Raw genomic sequence first — 25,466 nt, 5'->3', positions numbered from 1 at the left:
TCCCACTGCCTTGGTTCCTGGCTGGCGAGTGCCTGCTGAGGGCAGTTAGCGAAGGCTCAAGCTGATGTGGGTTGGAGGAAGAATCTCTGAGGGAAAACGGGAAACGAGGCACTCAGACGGGAAACGAGGCTTGCTTCTTCAGCAATTAACCCCTGGAACTTACCCAGGGTCAGGGTGGATTCTCCGTCCCTGGCAAGGTTTAAATCAAGATGGACGTTTTTCGAAGAGCTCTGCCCTAGGGAGTAGCGTGGGGCAGGTCTCTGGCCTGTGCTGACGAGGTGACCGCAACGGTTCCTTCTGACCTTGGAATCTAGGAACGACTCGAGTTCAGGGCAGAACTGCTCAAAAATTCTCCCGCAGAAACACGCACTGGAACATGCTGCGGAGTCTGTTGCTTCCGTTGGACAGGAACCAGGCAGCAGGCTGTGACCACCAACCAGCCCAGGGGTGCCCAGCTCCCAGGATCAACAGCCCCCCTGACAGGGCACTGGGATCCCTGCCTTCACAGCAACCCATTTTAGACAGATTCCCCCCCTTTCAGATTTTCCCGGGGGGAGCAGCCAGCCCTTGCTGGTGACCCCTTGCTTCCCCTCGGTCCCTGTGCTCTTCCTTGGCAGGCTCAAAGCTCAGCACGGAGCTGCTGACGGGATGGTGACAACACAATGCCGCGGTGATGTCGCACAGCGACGGTGTTCTGAATGGGCAAGGGGGGCAGGGAAGAGCTGCTCTGATGGCACACAGCGAGAGGGGAATGCAGGAGAGCTCACACCAGCCCAGACCCTTCTCCGGGGAGGGGATGAGCCCCACCCTGCACAGGGAGAGCCACCCACATGGTCCCTGCTTTCCATGCAGACACGGGGCCACCATGAACCGTGTGTTCATTGTGGGGTCAGCAGCTCTGGGCAGGTCTCTCAGCTCTGGAGTCGTTATGCAGCCAGGGGAGTTACTGGGTGTCTCTGGAGTCAGGCAGTGCATGAGCAGTGCAGAGGGGCCGGCGCGGATGCCCTGGGGAGGGGTATGCTGCCCAAGGTGCAAACCATCCCTGCTTTATCAAAGCCAAGTCCCAGCAGGGGTTTGATGCCAGCTGAAGATTTACAAGCTGTACGACTCCTGCGTGAAGAATGATATTAAACCCCAGACTTCATCAGCGAGGCCTGGCTCCTTGGAGGCAGCGCGGGGAGGAACCATCAGCATTGTTTAATTAAGATCCTATTCAAATGTGCAAGCCCTGAGCTCTTGGAGCCAGGCTGTCAAGAAGCAGAGTGCCCCAGACCAGGATGTGTCTTGTCAGAGGCTTGGGAAGGTCGGGCTGCCCTCCTTCAAACCTGACCTATGCACTTGTCAGTCACTTGGCACCTCTTTTGCAAATCCTCTGAGAAGTTGGGGCCCATGGCTGGGAGCTAGGGCGACTGTCAGCTGGCCCTAGACTGGTAAGGAGGCCGTGACCAGCCAAGCCCAGGGATGAGGACAGCCGAGCTCAGGACACTGCACTGGGGCAGCTGCTGCTGTCACCCCATAGGCAGCCCCACTGCCAGCAGACACCAGGCTTAATCCTCTTCCGTGTGCGACCAGAGGTGCTGCTAGCCCTTCCCGGCTGCCTGAGCCGAGCAACCGCGACGAGGGGATGTCCCTCCTGCTCCCCCAGCCTGCTCTCTCTGCCCAGATCCGACATTGCGATGTGCCAGGCTTTTGAGAAAAGCCCTTCACTGAACCCCCATCAACCTCATTTCCAAGCTGAGTGGTGCTGAGCAGCCAACCCAGCCTCCCACTACCGGCTACCGGCACCGTGCCAGCACAGGCTGGCTGGAGCAGCCTTCCCTTTGCTCCGGACCCCGGCTGCCAGACACATTGGCCCCTGCAGCAGTCCTGCCTGAGCTCGGCCCCTTCCCTCCGCCTGGAACCCCCACAGCGCTCCAAGGCGTGAACCCACCCAGGCTAATGAGCTTGGCTGCCAATAACATGAGCTCTAAGGAGGCCCAGGAACCAGGAGGGGAAACTGGGCCTCTTCCACCCACCACTCCCAAAGCAAGCGGACAGAGAATCAGACGTGGGTGGGGGGCATTCTGCAGACCCCTTGTGCTGCAAGCCGGGGGAAAGGCTAATAACCAGCGAGGGGAAGGGGAGCCTAAAGCAGACAGCCTCAGCCTGGACACGCAGAGGTGCTGAGCTCCATCACAGGACGAGGGCTTAGCAGGAGGCTACGGGTCCCTGCTCCCATTGCATGGCTCTGCTAGACACCCAAACCACCAGACAGCACCAGACTGAAGAGCAGGGCCTCCTGCAGAGAGATTGCACTAAGGAGCTGGCCATGGGGCTCCCAGCTCCCTGACAGACACGTGGAGCATCCAGCCCATCAGTTGTTCTATGTGGACTGGTAGTTTCTCTAGCAGGTTTATTCCTCTGCAGAGGGCGTCCAGGGAAAATGCCTCCTTGGGAGAAGAGTCCCATCTTGAAGAGTGCCCAGGAAGGCAGAGTACTGTCATAGCCTGCTTAGCCCAGCGCACTCCGCATAGGGGAGCAGGGCATCTGGGCTTGGAAAGACTTTTTTCTCCAGCAAAATGTTGAATTTATGGCAGGGCAAATTCCCCAAAATTCAGGGTGGTACCCAGGGATTGGAACGAGGCTGCCCAAAACTGCACTTGCCCCCTGCAGCTGCACGGTTACCCCCTGAGTCATATCCACAGGCTCCGTTCCCACAAGCTGGACACTTCCTGGCTCCATTTCCAGGGAGCCACATTCAAACCGGCAGGGAGAGCCCTGCAGGGCTAGATCCCAGTCTGCAAGGGACTGGAACACAGGCTGGGCAGGGGGGACAGGGACAGAGCTAAGTCCTATGAACACTTGTTTGCCAGCAGGGACGGTCCCCCAACTGCTGTGCAAAGAGCACAAGGCATCTGCAGGGTGCTCTGTCGATCTCAGGGGAGCACGCATGTGTCTCCAAGCATGGACTTGCTACTGGATGCAGCCCAGCCCAGGACACTCGGAGGGTTTCCAGAGGGTTTTTTGGACTAGCTAGTCTAGGTACAAAGACCCAGATCCTCCAGGTACCAAATCCCATTCATTTTAGTGGCAGTTAGGAGTCAAAAGGCCTTTGAGGATCTGCACCAAAGCCCCACGCTGTGCTTCCAAGGTGGCAATAAACAGCAGAGGAAAGAACCAAACTGAGCAGGGACCGGGGAGGGGAGAGCAGTGCAGGCAGCTGGGCAGAATGGGAGACTCAGGGCTACGAAATGTAAACCCTGCCTGCGGGGAGAGGAAACCAAGAGCCCAGATACCAGAAGGGAAATGGAGGCGGTGACCACACAAGCACTCGCAGGAGGGCGTGTTGATTTCAAACCTGCCCTGGTGTGACTTGGCTGAGTCAGCCAGGCCCGTAGTTGCAGCGTGGAAGGTGTGGGAGGCCATCCGGGCCAGACCACACACCTCCCACGTATCACGGGGGAAGCAGGGAACACTTGCTGCACCAGGCGACAGTTTCCTCTTCAGATCAGTTTCCTGAAGCCCAGATTGACAATCCGGAGGCTCTGAAGCTAGCTAATCAGATAGTACATGACAGCGAGCCAAGTGCCTCCTGAAAAGCAGAACACACAGTTAGCAACAGCTGAAAAGCTTCAATTAATTTTCTGTCATGTACTGAGACTGGGAAGTGCAAATGGTGTTTTCTGGCAGCCCAGCTGCAGCCTTACCCATGGCGCCGGACCCAAGTTGCTCCGGCTTCCCTGCCTAAGTGACACGGGTGATTGGGTCCTGTCCACCATGGAGCTCCCAGCAGAAAGCCCCAGTCCCGACGTACCCAACTCCCCCCTTGCTGGGCAGGCAGCTTGTTCCTTTTGCAGCCAGACAGCAAGTGTCGTGTGACAAGGCTACGTAAGCCCACGGCAAGGGCTTCCAGCCCATGGCCTCCCGCCTGCAGTGCCCCAGTGACGACTCCTTTGGGACCACAGGATCACTGGTGACATCACTCTGGGAGCCAAAGTGGAACATCACCAGGGCAAAGGTTTGGTCTTCAAACGCAGAACCGTCCCCAGTCTCTTCCCTCCGCCCCACCATCGCAGCAGCCTTGCTCAGCTAAGGGTGGTGGATGGAGCCCCGACCCTGTGACGTTCTGGGTGTAATAGAACATCTCATTCAAAGGGGACAGGGCCAGAAAGGGTTAATTAACTCACAGACTGACCTGACCCATGGTCCTACTTTAGAGACTGGTTAGGGAGATCTGTAAATGAATAGAGCTTTGAATTGCAAGTCTGCATTGTTTGAGATAGAAAGGGAGATGTTTGCTCAGATCTTGCAATGTAAGCCAACAAATCTCATCTATGGCTATAGCTTTGATTCAAAGATCAAAAAAGGATTAACAACATTTAGGAAGTGTCACGGAGGCCCTGGGTGATGCTCTGCAACTGCTTCCTAAGAAGCCAGTCAGGACTCTGGTAAAGTTTCCTCTCTGTGAGCAGCCTGTCTGCAGGGCAAGCAGCTCACACGGCTTCCACCTTCCTGGGTCTGACTTCGGAGCATTCAGCATCCTCTGCCCCCCGTGCGCTTCCCCCAGTGAGTCTGCCCAGGCGGGGTCCTGGGGAAACCAGAGGGTCCTGCACCCCAATTTCGCAGTCAGACGCGACTCTCAGCCAGCCAGTAAAACAGAAGGTTTATTAGACGACAGGAACATGGTCTATACCAGATCTTGTAGGTACAGAGACCAGGACCGCGCAGCCGGGTCCATTTTGGGGGTCAGTGAGCCAGACAACCACATTTGCACTTCACTCCATGTCCCCAGCCAGCCCTAAACTGAAACTCTCTCTAGCCCCTCCTCCTCTGGGCTTTGTCCCTTTCCCGGGCCAGGAGGGCAACGGATTCCTTTGTTCTCCAACCCTTTAGCTCTCACCTTGCAGGGGGGAAGGGCCCAGGCCATCAGTGGCCAGGAGACAGGGTGTCGGTCATTCTCTGCCTAGACAGCCTCACACTGGCCCTCTAAGGTTCTGCAACAATCACGCAGCTTATCCCACCACCTAGAGACTTAAGAAATGCCTAGGGGAACCTGAGGCACCCCCACACTATTCAGAGGAAACTGTAAGAACGTCCCACTTTGTCACAGGAAGATACTTGAGTGAAATAGTATTATTGTCTATGCATCTTTGACAGTTGTGAAAACCGATATTTGAACTGTTTAATGGATGAATTATCCTGTGCTAATTGCCATGATGTTTGGAAGAAGGAAAGTTAAGCCGATTGTTTTCTCAGGCCAAAAGGCTGCAGGAAATGTATAAAAACCTTGGAACAGGATCCTTCTTCATCTCAGATCTGCTTTGGGTTTCAAGAAGGGGAAACCCTAAGCCATAGGATTGAGATCCCCAGTCACTGACTAGAGTCACCCTGAATATGGACATTGGACTATAACCTATGAACTATTTCTAAAAGGACTTTTGGTGACTACAAGCTCATCTCTGCTCTGTATCTGAACCTCAAGTACTGAATTCAAGTCTGTGTATTGATCTTTTAACCAACACTCTCTCTTCCTTTTTAAATAAATTTTAGTTTAGTTAATAAGAATTGACTATAAAAGTATGAAAGTATAAAAGTACGTATTTGGGGTCAGAACTAAGTTATTATTTGACCTGGGTCTGGGGCTTGGTTCTTTGGGGGTCAGATGAACCTTTTCTTTTCTATGATGAAATAAGATTTTTTAGAATTTATCATATGTTTGACACGTGTGTCTGGATGGAGACCTACGGCTGGGCACTTTAAGGGAACTGCATCATTTGGACTGCTGAGTAACCAGGGAGGTGCTGTAGAAGCTGTTTTGGGCTGGCTGGGCAAATCTAAGTATTGGAATATCGGCCAGCATTTGGGGTTTGTTTGCCCCGTTCTGTTTGCAGTTCACCCTGATTGAGTGACCTCAGCTGGCTCCCACAGACAGGCAGCACCGTCACAGATCCCATCCCCACCACCCCTCCTTTACTCGGCTACCCGGGGGAATGTAGCGGAGTGGCCCGTGGCACTGCCTCCTCTGCCCCAGGGCCTAAGCAGCAATCCAAGCACAGAGGAAGATGGTTAAATAAGGCACGTGAGGGGGACTCTCCAGCTAGCTTCTACTGTCCACACTGCTGCTGACATGCTACGAGAGCTTAGGTGTTTCTTGGCCCCACTTTCCCCCACCTGCCTCCTGCCAGGCTGAGTTAGGGCCCATTTGGGAAGGGCTATGAAGTCCTCACATTCTTTGGGTTCTATTAGTACTGGAAGGTTGCCTTGAATAAAAACAAGATAGCAGCTGCTCATCCCAGATTTGCATGGAAGCAGGCACATTAACGTTCCTTCAGCCAAAAAGATGAATCCGCCTTATTCAGAGGCACCCTTGCCTAACTAAGAGTGCCACACAATCGTAATTGTCTAGCTCTGCTTCACAGACCACGCAGGAACAACCTCCGTAAAAGACTCCAGGCATGCCCTGACCATCTGCACCTCAGAGCAGGTGGCCCGAGGGTCAGGATAGAGCAGAACAGCAGAGTCAGTAACTGACAAGACTAGGGAAGTCTCTCTTAAAATGCTCATTCACATGGACCAGATGGAATTTCAGTTCTTTAATGAAAACTGCTCATGACACCTGCTGGTTTCTGAAGGGATTTCAAACCATGCAGCCTCCAGCATGGTTTGTTTCACAGAATTCAAGCCCCGAGAGGCAGCCTCACTGATCAGACTGCCCATCACCCAACCCAACTGCACTTTCAAATTCATTCAAAATATCAAACCTTGCAATGCAGCCACCTCTGGGGTGGAGAGCACAAGCCAGCCTGGCGCACAGCAAACTGGGGGGATTGAGTGGAGGATTAGCCACACACACCAATGCAAGCCCCACCATCTATTGAAAGTGGGTTGGATCCCATTTGTTAAAGTTTTATATGAAAGATACTCCCACTTCCTGAGCAAAGTGCATGGAACTCAGCCTATGGAGGAGGAAGTGCCAAATAGACCCTGCTGGGATTGACCCAACTCATCTGGGGAGTTTAATATTTTCAAGGCTAAGGCTCAGACCCCTGAGCCACAGCCCCCAGCACATTGGTTGAATAGGAAAAATGGTGAAAAGACACTTCCCAGGACAGCAGCCTTTAAAAATGGTACTAATGGAAAATCTAAACTGAGGTTTTTGCTCCATCAAGTGGCAACAGTGAGTAACTGCACCTTGCCCTTTGAAAGAAACTGCACTCTAAGATGCCCTTTCATTTGCCTACTTTTATGGCTAAAGTAACAAATATTTACAACCGGACCTGTTAAACCCCCGTATAAACTGGAAGCTGTCACTAGGCCTGACAGAACGCTTATAACACGAGAGGAGCACCTCCCACCATGACCGCAGGAGACAATGTACAATTTCTTAGAAGTCTGTTTAATAAATGTCTATGTACCAGAGTTTTTCTAGCTTATGTCTTGGCCACTTTGCAATCTGGGTAATTACTGCTTAAGTCTTGCCTATTCTATTGGTGAGGACAGTCACAGCCAGCCCATCAGGAGCAGTTAGATAGTTGACACATTCCATCCCAGGGTTGGTTGCATTTCAGTGGTGGATTCTTGTTCCCTGTGCATATACAAGTCACTTGTCTTCTCAAAGCACCTTTTGTTTCTTTCTATAACACGGGCTATGTCTACACTACAAAGATAAATTGACCTATGCTAGGTCGACTTACAGCCAGTGCAGGAATTAATGCGGTGGCTGATATTCACATTTGTTTGCTTTTGTTGGTGGTGCTTCCAAAAACTAAAGAGGGGCTGTGTGAAGCTCCTCAGCCAGGAGCAGGGAGGGAGCTGGCTAGGCTGTCTTGCCTCTGGATGCGGAGATCCATGTTCAGAGTCCAGTTGGCTGCTGTGCTTCCAGGAGGGGAGCTGGGATCCCAGGGGGCAGCAGGACTCCAAGGAGGGAGTGGAGAGCCTGGGTGGCAGCCCAAGCCTGGAGCTTTGTGGAAGCCCGGCTTGGAGCGGAGACTGGGCAGCAGCCCAGCTGGGAAGCTGGCTTTCTTGTCAATTTCACAGCTCCAGCAGAGCAAAATTGACAAGAATGTCAGCCAACAGCTGATGTAAGAAACAGTGTGTCCACACAGACAGTGCATCACTAACTACACCGACATAAACCCTATGCCTCTTGTTGAAGTGGTTTTATAATGTTAGCATAGCACAGGAGTCACATCAGTGGGAGAAGCATTTCAGCTGATTTTTGTCAACAAAACCGCATAGTTTAGACAAGGCCACAGTATGTGCAGAAGCATTAAATCAGACCCATTCAGAAGAGCCAGTAATAGGAGAACAAATCACATTAAAATCTGATTGAACGAAGAATGGACTCTCCCCAAAAAACACTTCTCCTCATTCATTCATGTGGCCCATTAATCTCAATTGCAAGGAAAAGTAGGAAATTGTTTCTTACAGAACTCTATGGTACCATGCACCTCTTTGGCACTGTACAAATAACCCTCCAATCCCCGCAGAAGCTTGACAAATTTTTGAAGGGATAAGATTCCAGCTTCTCTCCTCTATTAACTACTTAGCACTGTTCTTTTCGCAATGGGATGCAGCAGTGAGATGGCAGCTCATTCCGATGAAGTGAGCTGTAGCTCACGAAAGCTTATGCTCTAATAAATTTGTTAGTCTCTAAGGTGCCACAAGTACTCTTTTTCTTTTTGCGAATACAGACTAACACGGCTGCTACTCTGAAACCAGTGAAATACTGACAACTCTTTCACAGAAGGCGTTTAGCTATTCAGTTGCAATACCTTAAAATCATGGCTTTTTCCCTTTAGGAATGGCTGGACTTGCCTCTTCTCCCCAACACCAAACTATGTGAAATACGGGGCTAGGAGGGCAAGAAATATCCTAGGGTTCCACCTCTTTCATAGAAAATCCGCAGGTACTGTTTGGGGTAGGAAGTTAGGCAACCCCCCACACCAGAAGAGCAAAATATTAGCTGTGAAAGACAAGTTATTGCTTAGAGATAACAAGATCTAGTTGTGAGAGGAGTTATCTGCTTCTACCAGATGCAGCACACAGCATTGCGCTAGAGCTGCTCCATTTTCTCCATGTTAGGAGTTGAAGGGCTGGCTGGGTCAGGGCAGCAGAGCTCCAGAACGGATTTTGCTTCACAGTGCATTTAGCACACACAACACACCAGTGCAGGTAAGATTAACTGGTCCCTGTATGTCCTGCTCATTCTTATACAGAGGGGAAAATTAGTATGTTATTTAAAGAGTCAAGCTCAAATATGTGGGAGCCCAGATAAGCAGGTAAAACAGTTATTAAAGCGAGCACCTAAAAAGTAAGTTGGTAATTGATTGGGGGGGACGGGAGGGATCTATTTCTCTTGCTGTTTCTTTGTTCCAAATTCAACAGGCTGGGTAGTACTTTGGGGCTTCCCAGAAGCTATGGCGATACTCTGGGCAAGATACCCTAGGGAGCTAGTTCAAACAGCCTACAGAGGGGATGCTAGAGAAGCAGAGGAAATTAGAATCCCTATTTACTAGTAAGGATCCAGAGGAGGTACCCTGCTACTAAAGACACCTGACATACCACAGCTGAGATTGGCACCCTACATTGTACTAATTCCTTTTGGAAAGCCTAAGCACTAAGGAAACCTGGACACCAATTTTTCAGGGTATTAGACAGGCTTGTCAGAGAGAAAAATCATGCAGTTAGTGCTGCATGAAACAGGAGCCCCCCAGTGGTAGTTTAGGACTGTATCAAATTCAGTACTCTTTTACAACTTCATTCAGCCAAGTCCTCCGCACACTGGAAATTTCAGTCCTATTTCTTATAGGCAAAAGCGAGCAGGCTATCCCTGAAGAGGAGAGGAGCAATGGGGTGCTGTGTCTGGCTACTGATTAAAGAGCCATCTGCTCAGGTTTCCCTCAAAGCAGCTGTGACTAAACAGCAAGTGGAGGGGAAAACTTAACTGTTTAAACGTAAGGCAACTCCACCCAGACTGAACGAATACCTGCCACCCATAATGCCAGGAGCCTAGTACCTGCTCATCTCAGAAGCAGCAATGAGCAAAAACCAGTTGAGACTACAGTTCAACTTACTTTTATACAACACACATCTAGAATGTAGCTGAACAAACTAACACTGATGAGTCTAGGCTTCATGTCAAAAGTATCACTTTCCTTTATTCCGGATCCCTTTGCATCTGGCCTAAGAAGACACCACACCAGGTTACATTTCTACACTCTTTTATTGACAGTTCGAGGGAGAACAGTTCATTTCTTCTTCTCCACATCCTGCTCTGCTGCTTCCTTGGCTCGTTTAGCACGGATTCCAAAGAGACGGGCATTTGCCCGGGCCATACGCAGGCTGGCAAAGGCTTTAAAGTTCTTCTCATCCTCAGAGATAACACGGGCCTTTTCCTTTTTGTAAACCTAGCAGAAACAAGAGCCAGATAGAATGTGTAACCATCTTCTCTGGAATCCTCTGGTCTATTCAATGTTTAGAAGAGTTACTTTTTGGTACAGATTTCTACTAGCAACAGGACACCATCAATGGCAGGGATGCTTTATCAAAGCAAGAGGCCATGTCTGCAACACTATTCAATCAGGAGCCTCATTTTATTCAGCTTCTGTATTTGTCAGCTCACACCACCGATGAGGCGAGGGAAGAAACTCCAGGAATAACCACCTCAGGGTAGATGGATTTTACCTCGCTGTCAGTTTACACTCATTCATGGATTACCACCATCAAGCATCAAATATAACCCTTCAAAGCAGCAGTGGTTCTCGAACAAACTCCAGTGAACCCACAGCGTGTCATGTTATACTTAGTGAAGAGCTACCAGCCCTGAGTCACTGAAGACTAGATTACCAAAGCACAGGGCTGTGCACAGACAGCTGCTAACTCTTCCATCCTCAGTTCTGAGTTGCTTCAGGCAGAACCCTCAATTTCAGAACAAATTCTCAGAGCTGAAATCGCATCCATTATTCTACCCCCAGACAAAACACTGCCACTACTTCAAGTCCGTGAACTTGCCCGTCGGCCCCCTCAAAGGAGCTCCAATTTAACCAACAGTTTGTAAAAAAACTGAAAACTTGAGTCTTTTAACCCTGGCAAAACTTTAGTGCAGCTTAAAGCAGTCAGCTCTGTGCATCTCATTACGCAGTGGCAAAAAATCCAGAGACCCTGCTAAAGTTACACTCTCACAGTAAAATACTGAGATTTAAAAACAAACAAAACAAAACAAAACCCAGTATATTACGAGGAGAAATATGAGATCAATTTTAACAGGCTCTTGTTCTTTTGTCTCAAGGTAACTGCTGCAGTCTACAGACAGCAAAACTTAACTGCAGTGTCACTATGCAGCACTGAAAAAACCCATTTGTTGAGTCAGTTCTCTCTAGTATTTAGATATACATCACAGCAGCATCTAACTTTGGAACAATCAAACAAAGCGCATGATTTGCAGGTTCACTTACGTTCCTGATTGGCATAACAGGTCCAGAGAGCTGAGTTGCCATCTTGAGTTCTTCTGGCTGTGTAACAGAGGACACGAGTGATTACTGAGTTCAGCAAGACAAGCTGGCTCCCTTGGTGGCAGGCCTGTGGGAGCTGTCTGGGTTAGGGAATGTACCTTCTGGAGCAACACATAAGCTCTTCAGTTTCATATCTTAACTAAAAACTAGGCCTGCATGCCAGGCCCCAGCGTGGCAATGTGACTGGAGAATCTAGCAATACATGTTCAACAGGAAAAGTTCCATGGTTTGGAGCTCAGGAATTCTGCCCCATATTTCAGACTGAAGAGAGGGCCCTACATTCCCACATACACACCATGGAGAGACTTGGAAACACACACGTGGAGAAGTGTGCTATTTACCAATCCAACAGAGGGCGTGCTAGCATTGTGAAGGGGCCAGCCTAAAGCAGACTTGTTTTTAAGACTGAACAGAGCTGAACCCAGTACTTGCAGTTGCACTGGGGAGCATGACCTGTTAAGGATACTCAGTTAACAGAGGTGGAAGGAAGCAAAGTCATCCTGAGGGCTTGACAAGGTACTGATCCATCAATCATTCCTCCACCACCAAATTGCCCTTCCTGACCCCTCCAAAAACAGGAACCAAGAATGTAAAGCTCTGGTTCAAGGGCACAACACCTACTCTAAAAAAGTTACACCAACCTGACAAAATGTCAAGTTTACTGTTGTTTCCAGTAAGGTCTCTGGCTCCCATACCCGACAGAGAAAAGTTACTTTGCAGTTTATTTTGTATATTCAAAAAGCATTCAGCTTCCCCCTATTTGTCTGGTTCTCACGCAAAACAAGGAAAAGAAACATTTTAAAATGTGGCAACAGAAGGCACAAAAATTAACAAGGGACCCTTACGTAAAGATAATACATTTAACGATTTTTATCTCAAGCTGAAACTGGCTATATTTCAAATTCATTGCACCATTTTAAAGCTGTGCTGGTGCTAAACATTCACAACTAAATCTGCCTTGCTAACCAGTCTAGGATATGAACATAAGGGACTACACTATTTTAGGTTCTAGTTGCACCAGTTATCAGCGATATTCCCATGACACTCCAGGAAAGTTTGCACAAATTGCCCCCAAGGAAATCCTTGTTACAGAAGACCTTGCTGGAGAAAGGGGAAAACCTTTGGTCTGCATATAAATTAGTTTCTACTTCAGCTTCTTCACATCCACATCGCCAGCAGTCCCAAACCAGGTTTAAAGAGACATTTTCCAGAACTCTCTACAATGGGCTTAGGGAATATGTTAAACTGATAAAAAGTTCCAGCAAAGCCACATTTTCTATAGTTTAGCCAGCCAGTATGAATGCAGTCACAGAAAAGCTAATTGACCGGTTTGAAAGAGTTTTAACACACTTTGACCCAATTCCTGCTGGCAGGCTATGCCATGTTAGAAAAGTTTAAGCAGGAAGCATATTTAAATACAGGTAAAAAGCCTAGAGCACATAGAGCCTATGGATGTTGCCTAGAAATCCCCTTCTTCAAATCTTTCATTTCACTACATATACCTCCTCATTGGAAGCATGGAGCCTACATAGCTGGAGCAAAGAAATACATGGAAATCCACCTCATTTCAGAACCTTAGCCGATACAAGTGTTTTCTCTGTATTAAGATTTACAGGTTGGTAGGTGGAACTCCCCTAAAATTGACCAACCCACCACTTCTGTAGGTTACTCAGCTGATAAAACCTCTTTGTGTCTGCATTTTTTCCCATGGCTCATTATTTACATAGTGAGACAAGTACTCCCAGAAACTGTGGCTCATTATCCACCCATACACATTAACTGATTTTACTAAATTTCAACTGCTTAGGCAAAAGTCAGACTTGGTGAGAATTGCTAAAGCTCTCATGGCTTTGATTCAGGGCAGCCCCCCCGCCGCAACGTGGCTTTAACTCACCACTGCACACTCCACATTCCAGGCCCAGCTCCCAGCACAACAGAGCTGGTACAAGTTACAGCAAATACCCTGCCCAACACCCAAGCTCACTCCTCCATCAGATGTACACGAAGGCAGACTAGGCCGCTCTATCAACCCTTTGCCAGTGGAAGAGTCCTCCCATATAGGAACATTACATTCGGAGATGTATCTAAGAAAACAACGCTTTACAACAAAACATTAGAGCAGGGGTTCTCAAACTGGGGGTCGTGACCCCCTGAGGGGTCTCAAGGTTTTTACATGGGGGAGTCACAAGCTGTCAGCCTCCACCCCAAACCCCGCTTTGCCTCCAGCATTTATAATGGTGTTAAATATATAAAAAAGTGTTTTTAATTTATTGGGGGGGGGCGGGGTCGCACTCAGAGGCTTGTTATGTGAAAGGGGTCACCAGTAAAAAAGTTTGAGAGCCACTGCATTAGAGGATCAACCATAACCAAACCTTAGCACCCCTGAGCAGGAGAAGGCCTCTGAAAGCTTCCAGGACCCAATGTACTTACAGAGCTGTCTCCCTTCTTGGGTGCAGAGGGCTTCCTTGGGAAGAGGATAAGTTTGGAGCGATACTCCTTCAGTCTCTGCACGTTGGCCTGCAGGGATTCTGTAGACTTGTTGCGTCGCCTGGGATCCACAGAGATCCCAATAGTCCGGGCAACCCTTTTATGGATGCCAGCCATCTGTAAAGCAGGAGAGTTCATGTCAACATTCAAGTGACTGTTATGCCATTGTGCTACTGAGTGAAGCCACTACAGTCATCAGCTGGAAAAGGGTTCAACGATAGTCATCACAGAGACTACAGAGATTCCGGAGAAAGTATCATCATTTGACTGTAAGGCCCATCAGAAGCAGGAGCAGTGATTAAGAAATATGAATTGTACTATGCCCAGGAGTTGGACAGCAACAGATAAGGCATCTCCAAAAGTCAAAGATTAGACTCAATGTAACACAAATTTACATGTTACATAACTTTCAAGTCCGAGGTCAACATTCCTTCAAATAGCAAAAGGAGGACACAAAATCGGAGGCCGCAGGGAAAAGAATAGGGACATCACTTTCACTCATGGAAATAAGCAAGTGTTCTTATATAATTATACTGCAATGTGCAATTCCAACTGTAACAAGCAACTGGGCCATTTAAACCACATATGCCAACCTGACTCATGAAGTTGGTCACACTACTAAGGTTTAAATCAATGCTCTATCAGGTATCACTTACATCATGAGTCTCTAAAAAAATACCAGAGAACCAAAAGAAGCAAACTATTTCTTAGTGCTGAGCAGTCCTGTAGACATTTGATTTTATTGTCCCATAAGATGACTGTACAGAAGGCTGCAGTACCATAATACTCCTTCCTCCTCCTCTCTCCTGAAGTTGAGGGGTTTAAAAATGTGGAATTTTGTTAAACTGGCAAGTTGACCATGTTCCTTTAATTTTCAAAACAATCTTGGGTTGAGGTATGCTGCTGCCTACACAGCTCATTCCCACACTATTGGAATACCTGCAATTAATATGAATATGGGAAACCACCAAACACTAATGTAACCAAAAAGTCCTTTATTAAATCTGAAGTTATACAATTGCTCTAAACATGCCTAAATAATTTACTACATCCAAACAGTAACAAAACATTTGATCAAGATACTTACAAATGGGCTAAACCCAGGGTGCTTAGACCCATATCGGTCAGCTCTGAAGTGGCCAGGCAGGTATTAGCAATGAACTTTTTTATTTACTTTTTTATATGCTTCAACAAGCAAGTGATAACATTGCAAAATACTGACTTCGGTTAAACACCAATTTCAGACAGTTTATCTTTATTTCCAGTCTTACCTGGATGAAGATTTACAAATTCCTCTCTTCCCAAGGCCTTTCCTTCTCTCCTTGCTGTCCAACAGCTTTGCCATTGCCCCTGGATTCACACAGGCTTTAACACTGGTGTGTGGGTGGCAAGGGCCATGTTGGCTCATTTTAAGACAGATTCTCTTAGTCTTATTTAAAACCATCTGCAGTCATCCCCAGGGGTCAGAGGCCTTCTTTTTAGAAGCTTTCTTTTACCTCATTTGTTATTCTTTGAGCCAGACACAGAATCAAAGAACTGGAAGGGACCTCAAGAGGTCATCTAGTCCAGCCCTCTGCATCCTCCCTACTTCATTCCTTCTGGCCTTATAACTTATTATTTTCAAGACCTTCCTTCTAATTGCTAGTCAGGGCCTTTCTTTACAACATATATATATTTTCTTAACTAAACTTAAGCTAACTAATTCTCTAATTTCATATTTATCCTACACATATTGTCCATTTTCTGTATCTACAGCAATTACACACCTACCTATAGCGACCACCATCCTGTACTCCGGCTAATAATGTTGTGTTATCTAGGCCTTGTCTACACTGCCACTTTACAGCGCTGCAAGCTTCAGCGCTGTAAAGTGCCAGTGTAGACCACGCTCCCAGCACTGGGAGCTACTCCCCTTGTGAGGGTGGTTTTTGACAGTGCAGGGAGAGCTCAGCACTGGTGCTGCGACTAAATAGCCACATTAAAGCACTGCTGCGGCAGTGCTTTAACATTGCTAGTGAAGACATACCCCTAGAAAATTCCAAAACAGCCACATGCACAACCAGTTTGGACGATATCCATTTGCCAACTAATCTCAGCTGCTTACATACACTAGCTACCAACAGAATAACCAGGCTACGCAAGACAGGGAAATCTATTGAGGAGTTCATTTCACCCTCTTGTTGGGGGGAAAAAAATATTGAGTTAAAAACACCAAATTACAGTTGGATTCTTTACTCTGTACCCACTCAACACTGGGCAGATTTATAGAATATATCTGTTGCATGTGAGCGCACTCTACTCAGAGACGCTAACCAACCAGTTATACTCACTCTCAGCTCTTCCAAGGTGAATCCTCTGCCAGCACGAACTTTCGTGTGGTACCTAACAGTGGGACACCTCACAATGGGTCGGATTGGCCCTGACACTGGGCGTGGAGCAATGCGACGAGCCTTTGCCTGACGGGCCTTCCTCCTGGACGAAGAAAAACACCGCAAGTCAAAAAAAGGATTTTTGTATAAGATACATAACTTCTACACTTTTCAGAGTAGCAGCTGTGTTAGTCTGTATTTGCAAAAAGAAAAGGAGCACTTGTGGCACCTTAGAGACTAACAAATTTATTAGAACATAAGCTAACTTCTACACTGACAGTCTTTTAAATGCCCAGAGTCCCTCGCAGAGAAACATGAGAGTAGATCAAACTTGCTGAGGCACAGAATGTGTCCATCTCGTAACTGATGTGAACAAGGCCAGACTACATACTCTCATAGTAAACTACAGTCATCAGCTAAAAAAGGGTTCAAGCAAATCATCAATGTTGTGCAGAGATTCCGGAGACTTTTCATCATTTGACTGTAGACCTAATTAAAGGCATTAGGATTAAATTTGCCATGCAGGGCATCCATGGCTCAAATGGTTTTACTGGCCTCTGTGATTACAACCACAGTAACTTTTAATCACTCTCTAACCACCACAGCGTGCCACAGGAGACAAGAGGGCAAAATTCCCAAGCCAGTGATTTTGATGTCACAAGGCAGATAGACACAATCGAATCTCCATCTCACCAGACACATGCAGCCAGCTGTCCTTAGCATCTCACCTGCGGATCTTCCTAGCAGGCTGGTTAAACCATGTGGCAACTCGTCTCTGCCAATCTTTGTGGAAATGGGGTTTCAAGATCATGCCATTTCGACTGGGTGCCATGATTGCTTATATCCCTGCAGACACAAGGAGCACGTTTCAGGACATCTACAATTCACTGCAGGCTCGGGTGACAGAAAGCAGCCCTCAATAGTAGAGAGAGGTCAGGGCCCGGCACGGGGCAGCAGCACCGCACGAGCCGGGAAAGGGAGGCCGCAAAGGGGGGCCGGCCGGCCGGCCTGCCACAGCGGGTGGACCCAGCCCCCTGCAGCCCAGCGCGCCGAGGCCAGACCGCACAGCCCCCGGAACACGAACCCCGGCCCCCCGCGGGGCGCCACCCCGGGAACGACGGAGGCGAATACCCGGCCCCGTCCGCCGGGGAGCGGCCCCCAGGCCACGGCCCAGCCCCGCTCTAGGCTTTAGCGGCAGCCGAGCCGCTCCGCGCCCCCAGGCCCGGCACCTGCCCGCCGCCTCGGCGGCCACCTCCGCAGCCTCCCCGCAGGACGCGACAGGCCGCAGGCGGCCCCCCTGCGTTCGGCTGCCCAGGGCCCGGGCCCCGCGGGCCGCCCAGGCGGCGGATGGAGGCGGATAACGCTGCAAGGCCCGGCCTCCGCTCAAACCTACCTCCACGGGGGGAAACGGCCGACCGGAAAAGGAAGGGGTCACGCAGGGCACGCTGGGATATCAGGCCTAGCGGAAACTCAACTAGTTACTGACCAATTAGAATAAAGGCTGGCGAGAGGCCCGCCCAGCGAGCTTCAGCGCCCATCTCGCCAAAAGCCCGCTGCCCTTTACAAAGATGGAGCCCGTTTTAAAGCGGCCGCGTGTGAAAAAGCAATGCGTGCCGTTACCTGCACCAGGTGGGGTAGGGAAAGGCAGCTGGCTGCATCAAGGAAGCGCTAAAATTGCTTATCCAGGACAGCTCATGGAAGATGGGTGAAGTCTCAGAGGACCGGAGAAGGGCAAACAATGCCTGGCTTTATAAAAAGGAACAAAGACAACCAGGGAATTACAGACCAGTCAATTTACAGCCATGTAAAAAGAAAAGGAGGACTTGGGGCACCTTAGAGACTAACAAATTTATTTGAGCATAAGCTTTCGTGAGCTACAGCTCACTTCATCGAATGTATCCAATGAAGTGAGCTGTAGCTCACGAAAGCTTATGCTCAAATAAAGTTGTTAGGCTCTAAGGTGCCACAAGTACTCCTTTTCTTTTTGCGAATACAGACTAACACAGCTGCTACTCTGAAACCAGCCCTGTAAAAGATTCACTTAATTTTTTTAAATCTTGGTCCTAATTTCTAGACCATGTACACTAATCCCTCAAATTCCATACCCCCCCAGTAAAACAAAGTCTCTTAAATAAGATACCCAAACATCAAACAGGAACAATCACAACCTAGACTGAACTTTCGTGACAATGCAAAAATAATTATGTTGAGAAACGGATTATCACAGTCAGGAACGGTCCTGTTGGTGTAGCAGATATAGAAGCTATTTGCAGCTGCAAGTTCTTATTTAGTTTGCTATACATCAAGTCCATGATCTTAAAAAAAAAATGATCTAGCAATAATGCTTAGCATTTACATGGTGAGCTTCATCTTTGGAGTGCAACACAAACATTAATCCAATTAATTTAAAAACTACTATGAAGTATTCTAGCCTGCTTAGCCACATCCATTTCCCCTACATTATTTATTTTAGATTCTAGAACTGAATACATTCCTGTGCATGCATCCTCCCCAGAGCTCTGCATACCTGGAGAGAGCAGCCTGATCTGATGGTCTGAGCCCAGGACTGCCCAATAGCCTTGGACCAGAGGTAACTTGCACTTCTATTGCCACACATACATGCCTGTAAAATGGTGATGTTATAAAATTACAGCTGCCCAGAGTGTAGCTATGCTGTTCCTACCCCATGTATGCATTTCATCTATCCCCAAATTGCATATATGCCTGGTCAGATATACATGGATGAATAATTCCTATCGATTTACAGCCGTTGCCTGCTCTTGCTGGTGGCACTATTTTGCTTTGGGCTCACGTCTAGACCCTGCACATTAGACCTGCTTTGGCTTCCACAGTTCATCCCAGCCCCTTCTCAAACTACTTAATATACCCAGTGTTGCCCCATGTTTTAATGGCTGCTTCTTCTCAGACTGGAGTTCCTCATTCAAGTCAAGCGAGGAAGGAGGGGCCCTCATATGTCTCATACCACCACCATTTGGGGACTGCAGGTGCTTGGAGGACAATTTTTCAGACATTCACGACACACATTCTTTTCAAGGTGGCTATGGCCACAGTCACAGCATTTAGAACACAACCAGACTACACCTGCCTTGAGCCAAACTCCCACAGGGTGTTATACTTAGCATAAACAGAGCTGTCCTACAAGACTGCTGATGTGCTACCTGCTGTCCACCTTAACTGGCATTTCTTACCATCAGTCAGCTCCTGCACGGACTCAAGTGCAGGCTTTGGGATGAGACCTGATGCTTCCCCAAGGAGTAGGAGCAAGAAACAGCAGCTCTTGAGCAGGTTCCTGCCCACATTGCAGAGGATACCAGTAACAGGCAAATGGGGCTGGCTTCAACACACATGAAAGCAGAGCAAAACTAAGACACTAAGGCACCCTCTCCATGTAAGATTTGAGTGAAGCAGGTGCACTTGTTGAGCTACAACATAGGAACAGCCACACTGGGTCAGACCAAAGGTCCATCTAGCCCAGTATCCTGTCTCCCTACAATGCTAGGTGCCCCAGAGGGAACGAACAGAACAGGTAATCATCAAGTAATCCATTCCCTGTCGCCCATTCCCAGCTTCTGGCAAACAGAGGCTAAGGACACAATCCCTGTGCATCCTGGCTAATAGCCATTGATGGACTTATCCTCCATGAATTTATCTAGTTCTTTTTTGAACCCTGCTATAGTCTTGGCCTTCATCCTCTGGCAAGGAGTTCCACAGGTTGACTGTATTCTGTGAAGAAATACTTCCTGTTTGTTTTAAACCTGCCTATTAATTTCATTTGGTGACCCCCCAGTTCTCATGTTATGAGGAGTAAATAACACTTCCTTAATTTACTTTCTCCACACCAGTCATGATTTTATAGACCTTTAGCATATCCCCACTTAGAAATCTCTTTTCCAAGATGAAAAGTCCCAGTCTCCTTAATCTCTCCTCATACGGAAGCTGTTCCATACCCCAATAACTTTTCTTGCCTTTTCTTGTACCTTTTTGGATTCCAATACATCTTTTTTGAGATGGGGTGACCACATGTGCCCACAGTATTCAAGATGTGGGCATAAGCATGGATTTATATAGCGGCAATATATTTTCTGTCTGATTATCCCTTTCTTAATGATTCCCAACACCTCTTAGCTTTTTTGCAAATCAACATGTTTTAATGGTTCTCAACTAACAAGAATGACCCTTTGTAGGAAAAGAACTAAATACAACGGCAAAACAAGATTTCAATCCAGATTTTCTGCTTGCTGATTGAAATCAATCCACCATGATGGCCACAGATCCACCTCCTCAGCCCACCACCTACACTCCAGTAAGCCTGAGAGATCTGCTGTGGGACTCATGCGGGGGTGGGAGAGGCGAAAGCTGGGGGTGATCCATTTGCTCACACTGTTGGACACACCCACCAGGAAGGGGATACTGCTGAGACGGGACCTGCCTTGGGATTCACCTGGGAGGGGAGAGGTGCTCACAGACTCAGCTCCTCCAGGGGTTCCCAGGAAGCCCCTGCAGCCATAGCGCGGGGACCCCAGAAGCTGCCCACTGGGTGTCAGACCCATGCTGTCTCAGGAGCAGCTAAGCACGGTGAGGACCACCACCCCGCCAAGGGCATCTCGGGGAGTCGGTGGCAGGCAGCTGATACAAGCAGTGACTTCATGGAGTCTCCCATCATTTCTGCTTTACAGTTCATTTGATGAGTGATGCATTTTGTGGTCAGATGATAAACAGACCATGACAAATCTTTAATGCAGGCTTCGCTATTCACAGCCAGTGACCCAGCCACGCTGCAACATCTGCTCCACAAACCACTGTGAACCCACTTTTCTGCATGTGGATACTTCCAATTGTCTGACCAGTTAAAAATCAATCCTGTGCCAGAATATGGAATGACAAAGCACCACTAGATGCTGCAGGCTGCACAGGCAGGTCTTTTAAAATGATCAGACTGGTAAAGATACTGTAAACACAGGAGCCTGCTGTTTATTAAGAAAGGTCCCAAACCAATTGCATTACATTTGTATTCACACTACAATTAACAGCAGTGCTACCAGATTCCAAGTATGCATACAAACAGGCCCAGAACATATTTGAGACAATTTTTAAAAGGTTGAGAAGTGAATGCAGTTTCTACAGCAGGTGAAATTCTAGAGTTCAAAGAATAAAGGGGAAGCCCATCATGTTGAAAAGAAGGGAAAAAGTAATGGAAATATCAAGTCCCAGACTAGAAGAAAAACATCCCTCCCCCCATAAGATTAACTAGTAAAAACCACTACAGAATGCTGTGTCAACACCGAGATGGCATTAAAACTAGTACAACCAATGGGTCAGACAGCACTGCCTTACAGTAGCCTATAGAGACCAGGGGATGGGGGGTCAATTTTCAGGACCTTACTCCTAAATCCAGCAGAGGTTGGGAGTCCTGAGACAGAAGCAGGCTCTGCATCAGATAAGTGATAGTGGGTAACAATGCCTTGGATAACTGCATCCCTTCCATCTGAACAACGCAACATTAGCTGCCTCAAAAGTCTTGTCTTGCTCTCCACAAATGGAAGACTGACGGCAGTAATGTGAGGCGTGTTCATTTACATCAGTCTACAACCCCCCGTAGAAATCGAAGTCCTTCACTTGTGTTCAGACCTCTTAGTCCCCTACAGAAGCAACTGGGGTGGGGGAACACCTGGACTGGGGCCTTTCAGGGATACAGACAATAATCCTCATGGAATAATCCATGGAAATAATCCTCAATAAAAGAGAAAAGGGCACATTATACAGCCAGCGACCAAAGTACCCCAGACATCAATGCACAGATATTTCAGATGCTCTCATTGTGGAGTGAGAATGATCATGCCCCAACAAGGTTCTTCTGCAGAGGATTTAAAGGGCTGAACACAAGTAAAGGATTTCAGTCTACAGCCCCCTTTGGAAATCAATGCAAATAAGCACACGGGCTTCCAGCCCAGAATCCTTACTGAACGGTGCTTCTCGAGTTCCTATTGAGAAAAGAAACAGCACAACTGGACTCAGCCTCTCAATGCAGCACTTGTGTTCAGTCCTGATCTGGAAAATGGGCTTCTGACGTAAAAGTAGATCCTAGACTGGATTTTAGACATGTGGGGATCGCCAGTACCTGCACACAAATTAATAACTCAAAAAATGTTGATAATCCACAAACTGATAACCACAAACCAACCAAAACCAAAAAATCCCCATAGAGAGAGAGGGACACGCACAAAACTATCAGAGAGAACAACCGGCAGAGGAAGCTCCTAAATCTGGAGAACTGTGTTCTTGTCATAACAGGTCTCATGTACATGTCAGCACGCCCCCGCCTCCTGCTTTTATTAATATGTTCTACATAACAATACACAAAGACCATTTTACTCCAGTGAACCTTGTTTTCTCAGTCAGTATATTTTTAAACTCTGAGCAGAGATAATCAAAGGGTACAGTCAAGTCATGTAGTAACTACTGTGTCTTAAACTGCCTTGAGCCCTTCCAAGTGGACTCCATGATTGTGCCGGACAGAGAGACACTTCCGAAGCTCTGGCACGGGAAGGAATGACAGCGCACACCCATGTCACAGCACAGATGTTGAAAAGAAATCCAGCTCCTAAGAGTGTTTACACTGCGCTGAGCCCAAAAGAGATTTTAGCATTTAAATTAATTCTGAACCCATGCATTACCCCTTTCTGCCTCACATGGCCAACTATATCTGTGCTTGCTTCAGGAATCCCCAACCTCGGAGATAACCAGTTGCAGAATCCCTCCCTGAAGACAGCCTGCCTTGCACAATAGCTGAGAAACCCAGAAGTTAGGGACAGGATATCGGCAACACACAGATCCCCTACTCTGGTCTCTCAGTGCTTTTGACCCTGCAGCTGAAAGGGGAAGGACTCCGGTATGGTGCTGGAAGGAAGCCTTTAAAGCCCTCCTCTCCCATTCCAGATCAGGAATGGGTTTCATACTGGTCTCAAACTGGGTTCCTCCTCCTCTTCCCGGGTCCGGGGTTGCTGGGGTGGCTCTTCATCGCCTGTGTCTTGTTTGTCTCTCTCTGCTTCAAGCCAGCTCTGAGGAACGATCATTTTCTTTGGTCCATGAGGAGGGAGCCCAATCAGGGCTTCCATGTCCTCATAGTTTATCACTTCCTTCTCCAGGAGGGTATTAGCCAGCTAGAAAGAGCAGACAGGGCAGAAGGTGAGTGTACGTACACTGAGAGTTCAGAAAAGTTAGTGGCAGCTCTGGCAAGGCATGAAGAAGAGCATGCTGACATGGCAGCATGTCCTTGGGGTAAAGCATCTCCAGACATGCCTCCATCTTCCCCAGGAGGTCAGCGAAAACAGAAGAGAAGATGTTTGTCTATGACTAAGCAGCAAACAACATCAAGGCATATATTTGAACAAACATGCAGCCAAAGCAATATGTGCTAGTGCCGGTGGGAAACAAACACACCTGGGTTATCAAATTCACAGGTTTTACAGCTAATACTATACGTCTGCCCTAGGAATACTTTATGGTATAGAAAACCAGTATGTTATACTGGCAAAGTGCTCCTAGTGTGGACACAGCTACATCAGCAAAGCTCGTTCTGTACTGGTTACAAGCTGTATCAGTAAAAGTGCAGCTTTGCTGCTATAACTGCGTTTACACTAGGAGCTTCTGCTGGCTTCACACCCTGACCAACAGAAGCACCTAGTGTAGATCTGGCCTATCTGTAGTTTTTGGGGACCAATATGCGACTTTTTGAGCTGCTGGCATCTGCTACAAAGAATGAGTAACAGTCAGGAGAGCTTTTGGGAGAGGGGCATTCTCACAGCGGAGTACGACTGGATGCTCTGTTCCCCTAAGCTCGGCAATCTACAGCTACTGGGGTATAAATTAAGCAGGTGATCTCTAGCTGCTGGCCTGAAGGAGTGACCAGGAGAATCACTTTAGCTGAATGAGGTCCAAGGAGCAGAGGTAGAAAGGTCTGCCCCTCTAGTCCATAAACTTAGTTGACTTTGCACCTGTGTGAACACTTGTGAAAGATGCCAGGTTAACAGTCAATGAAACTAAAGGCCTCCAAAGAATAGGTACTATCTGGACAAAAGCAACACAAGCTTTCCTCACTGCCCATTGAACAGAAACTCTCTAGGCATGGGAGGAAAGTTCATTCTCCAGGTCCATTCAAATTTCCCGGGGTGTCTGAAAGTGACAGGACTGCCCACATTACCAACAAATTTGTCAGTAGTTAGGTAAGACAGATGTGTGTGTAGACAGTTGTATTCAAGTCCTTTTTCTTTAAATGGTTTGTTCCCACAGTTAAAGTGAACAATACTGTGGTTGAAGCAGGCTGGCTGGTCATTGTATATAACTGGTCACAGACTCCCTAAAGGAAGAATCAAAGGTGTCCATACTCAGTTGGGCCACTGGCTGAGCACAGTTGATACACAGGGTACAATAGCCCAGGCCCTGGTCCAAGAGTGGGAGAATTGTGAAATTCCATCCTAGGATAGGTAAAGGCCCATGACCTGATACCTGAGGGGGCAGAGGTGCAGCCAGCCCTGTAACACTGGCAGCAGTAGCTTAACAATGTGAACTGAGACTATCAACTCATTCACACTGGTGACGTGGAGGTAAGAGGCTCTAAGTCCCATTATTCCTCCCCTCAGATAGTGGGCCACCACTCCAATTTCCAGGTGGATTTCCTGTGAACTGGCCCCCAGCCACAGTGGTAAAGGCAGCACTTTGCTTTTTGAGTCTGGCAGACATGCTGCTTCTGACATGGCAGACTCCTCCAGGAAAGGCCAATAGCTATTCTTGCAATGGTGTAAATTACTCTGCAGCCCCATATTTGGCATCCCAGGATCAGAAAGTCACCACGGAAATAACCTAAAGGAACTGCAGTTCTGTGCTACAGAGTCTGACCTTCAACCGCCCCCATCAAGCCCTTCACAGAGAGCACCTCTCTTACCAAGCAGTGAGTCCCTGAACACCACCAGTTAATGTCTAGAGACTTACATCATTCACCACTAAAGAAAGTTCCCACTGCAAAGACACATGCATGCCAGGTCCTAATCCAATGGCTGACCAGATACGCAGCTCAAAGTCTTTCCTTTGCTTCCCTAAT

At 47.9% G+C, this 25,466-nt stretch overlaps 2 protein-coding genes and 2 non-coding genes across 6 annotated transcripts in view; all 4 read right to left on the bottom strand.

Annotated features, from left to right (window-relative positions):
* Positions 1-10,185: 10,185 nt before the first annotated feature.
* On the bottom strand, positions 10,186-17,879 carry RPL13 (ribosomal protein L13). Its single transcript, XM_038367802.2, has 6 exons — positions 17,742-17,879; positions 17,077-17,194; positions 16,310-16,451; positions 13,923-14,096; positions 11,436-11,492; positions 10,186-10,388 (listed from the first exon to the last, which is right to left on the bottom strand). The coding sequence occupies exons 2-6, from the start codon at positions 17,178-17,180 to the stop codon at positions 10,230-10,232; spliced, it is 636 nt and encodes a 211-aa protein (XP_038223730.1). The 5' UTR covers positions 17,181-17,194; positions 17,742-17,879; the 3' UTR covers positions 10,186-10,229.
* Positions 14,156-14,241, bottom strand: LOC119841493. The gene has a single exon (XR_005288566.1). It is a non-coding gene; the product is annotated as a small nucleolar RNA MBII-202 (small nucleolar RNA).
* Positions 16,743-16,824, bottom strand: LOC119841492. The gene has a single exon (XR_005288565.1). It is a non-coding gene; the product is annotated as a small nucleolar RNA MBII-202 (small nucleolar RNA).
* Positions 17,880-21,315: 3,436 nt separating the features above from the next.
* Positions 21,316-25,466, bottom strand: part of SPG7 (SPG7 matrix AAA peptidase subunit, paraplegin) — a 44,431-nt gene continuing 40,280 nt past the window's right edge. For all 3 annotated transcript variants that reach the window (XM_038367794.2, XM_043494828.1, XM_038367797.2), the window contains one exon: positions 21,316-23,529. In XM_038367794.2, the coding sequence (XP_038223722.1) occupies positions 23,320-23,529 (210 nt within the window). In that variant the 3' untranslated portion in view covers positions 21,316-23,319. The remainder of the gene's footprint in view (positions 23,530-25,466) is intronic.

Source organism: Dermochelys coriacea, chromosome 12 (assembly GCF_009764565.3).
Source record: "Dermochelys coriacea isolate rDerCor1 chromosome 12, rDerCor1.pri.v4, whole genome shotgun sequence".
Taxonomy (NCBI): domain Eukaryota; kingdom Metazoa; phylum Chordata; order Testudines; family Dermochelyidae; genus Dermochelys; species Dermochelys coriacea.
This window is presented reverse-complemented; position numbering and strand designations above follow the sequence as displayed.

Bases quoted from the DNA above. Each gene is read 5' to 3' on its own strand.
- RPL13 (XM_038367802.2), bottom strand. From the start codon at position 17,180: ATGGCACCCAGTCGAAATGGCATGATCTTGAAACCCCATTTCCACAAA. The intron at 14,097-16,309 runs GTGAGTATAACT...CCTGCTTTACAG, and splicing joins TCACCTTGGAAGAGCTGAGA to ATGGCTGGCATCCATAAAAG. The intron at 10,389-11,435 runs GTAAGTGAACCT...TGTTTCTGCTAG, and splicing joins CTGTTATGCCAATCAGGAAC to GTTTACAAAAAGGAAAAGGC.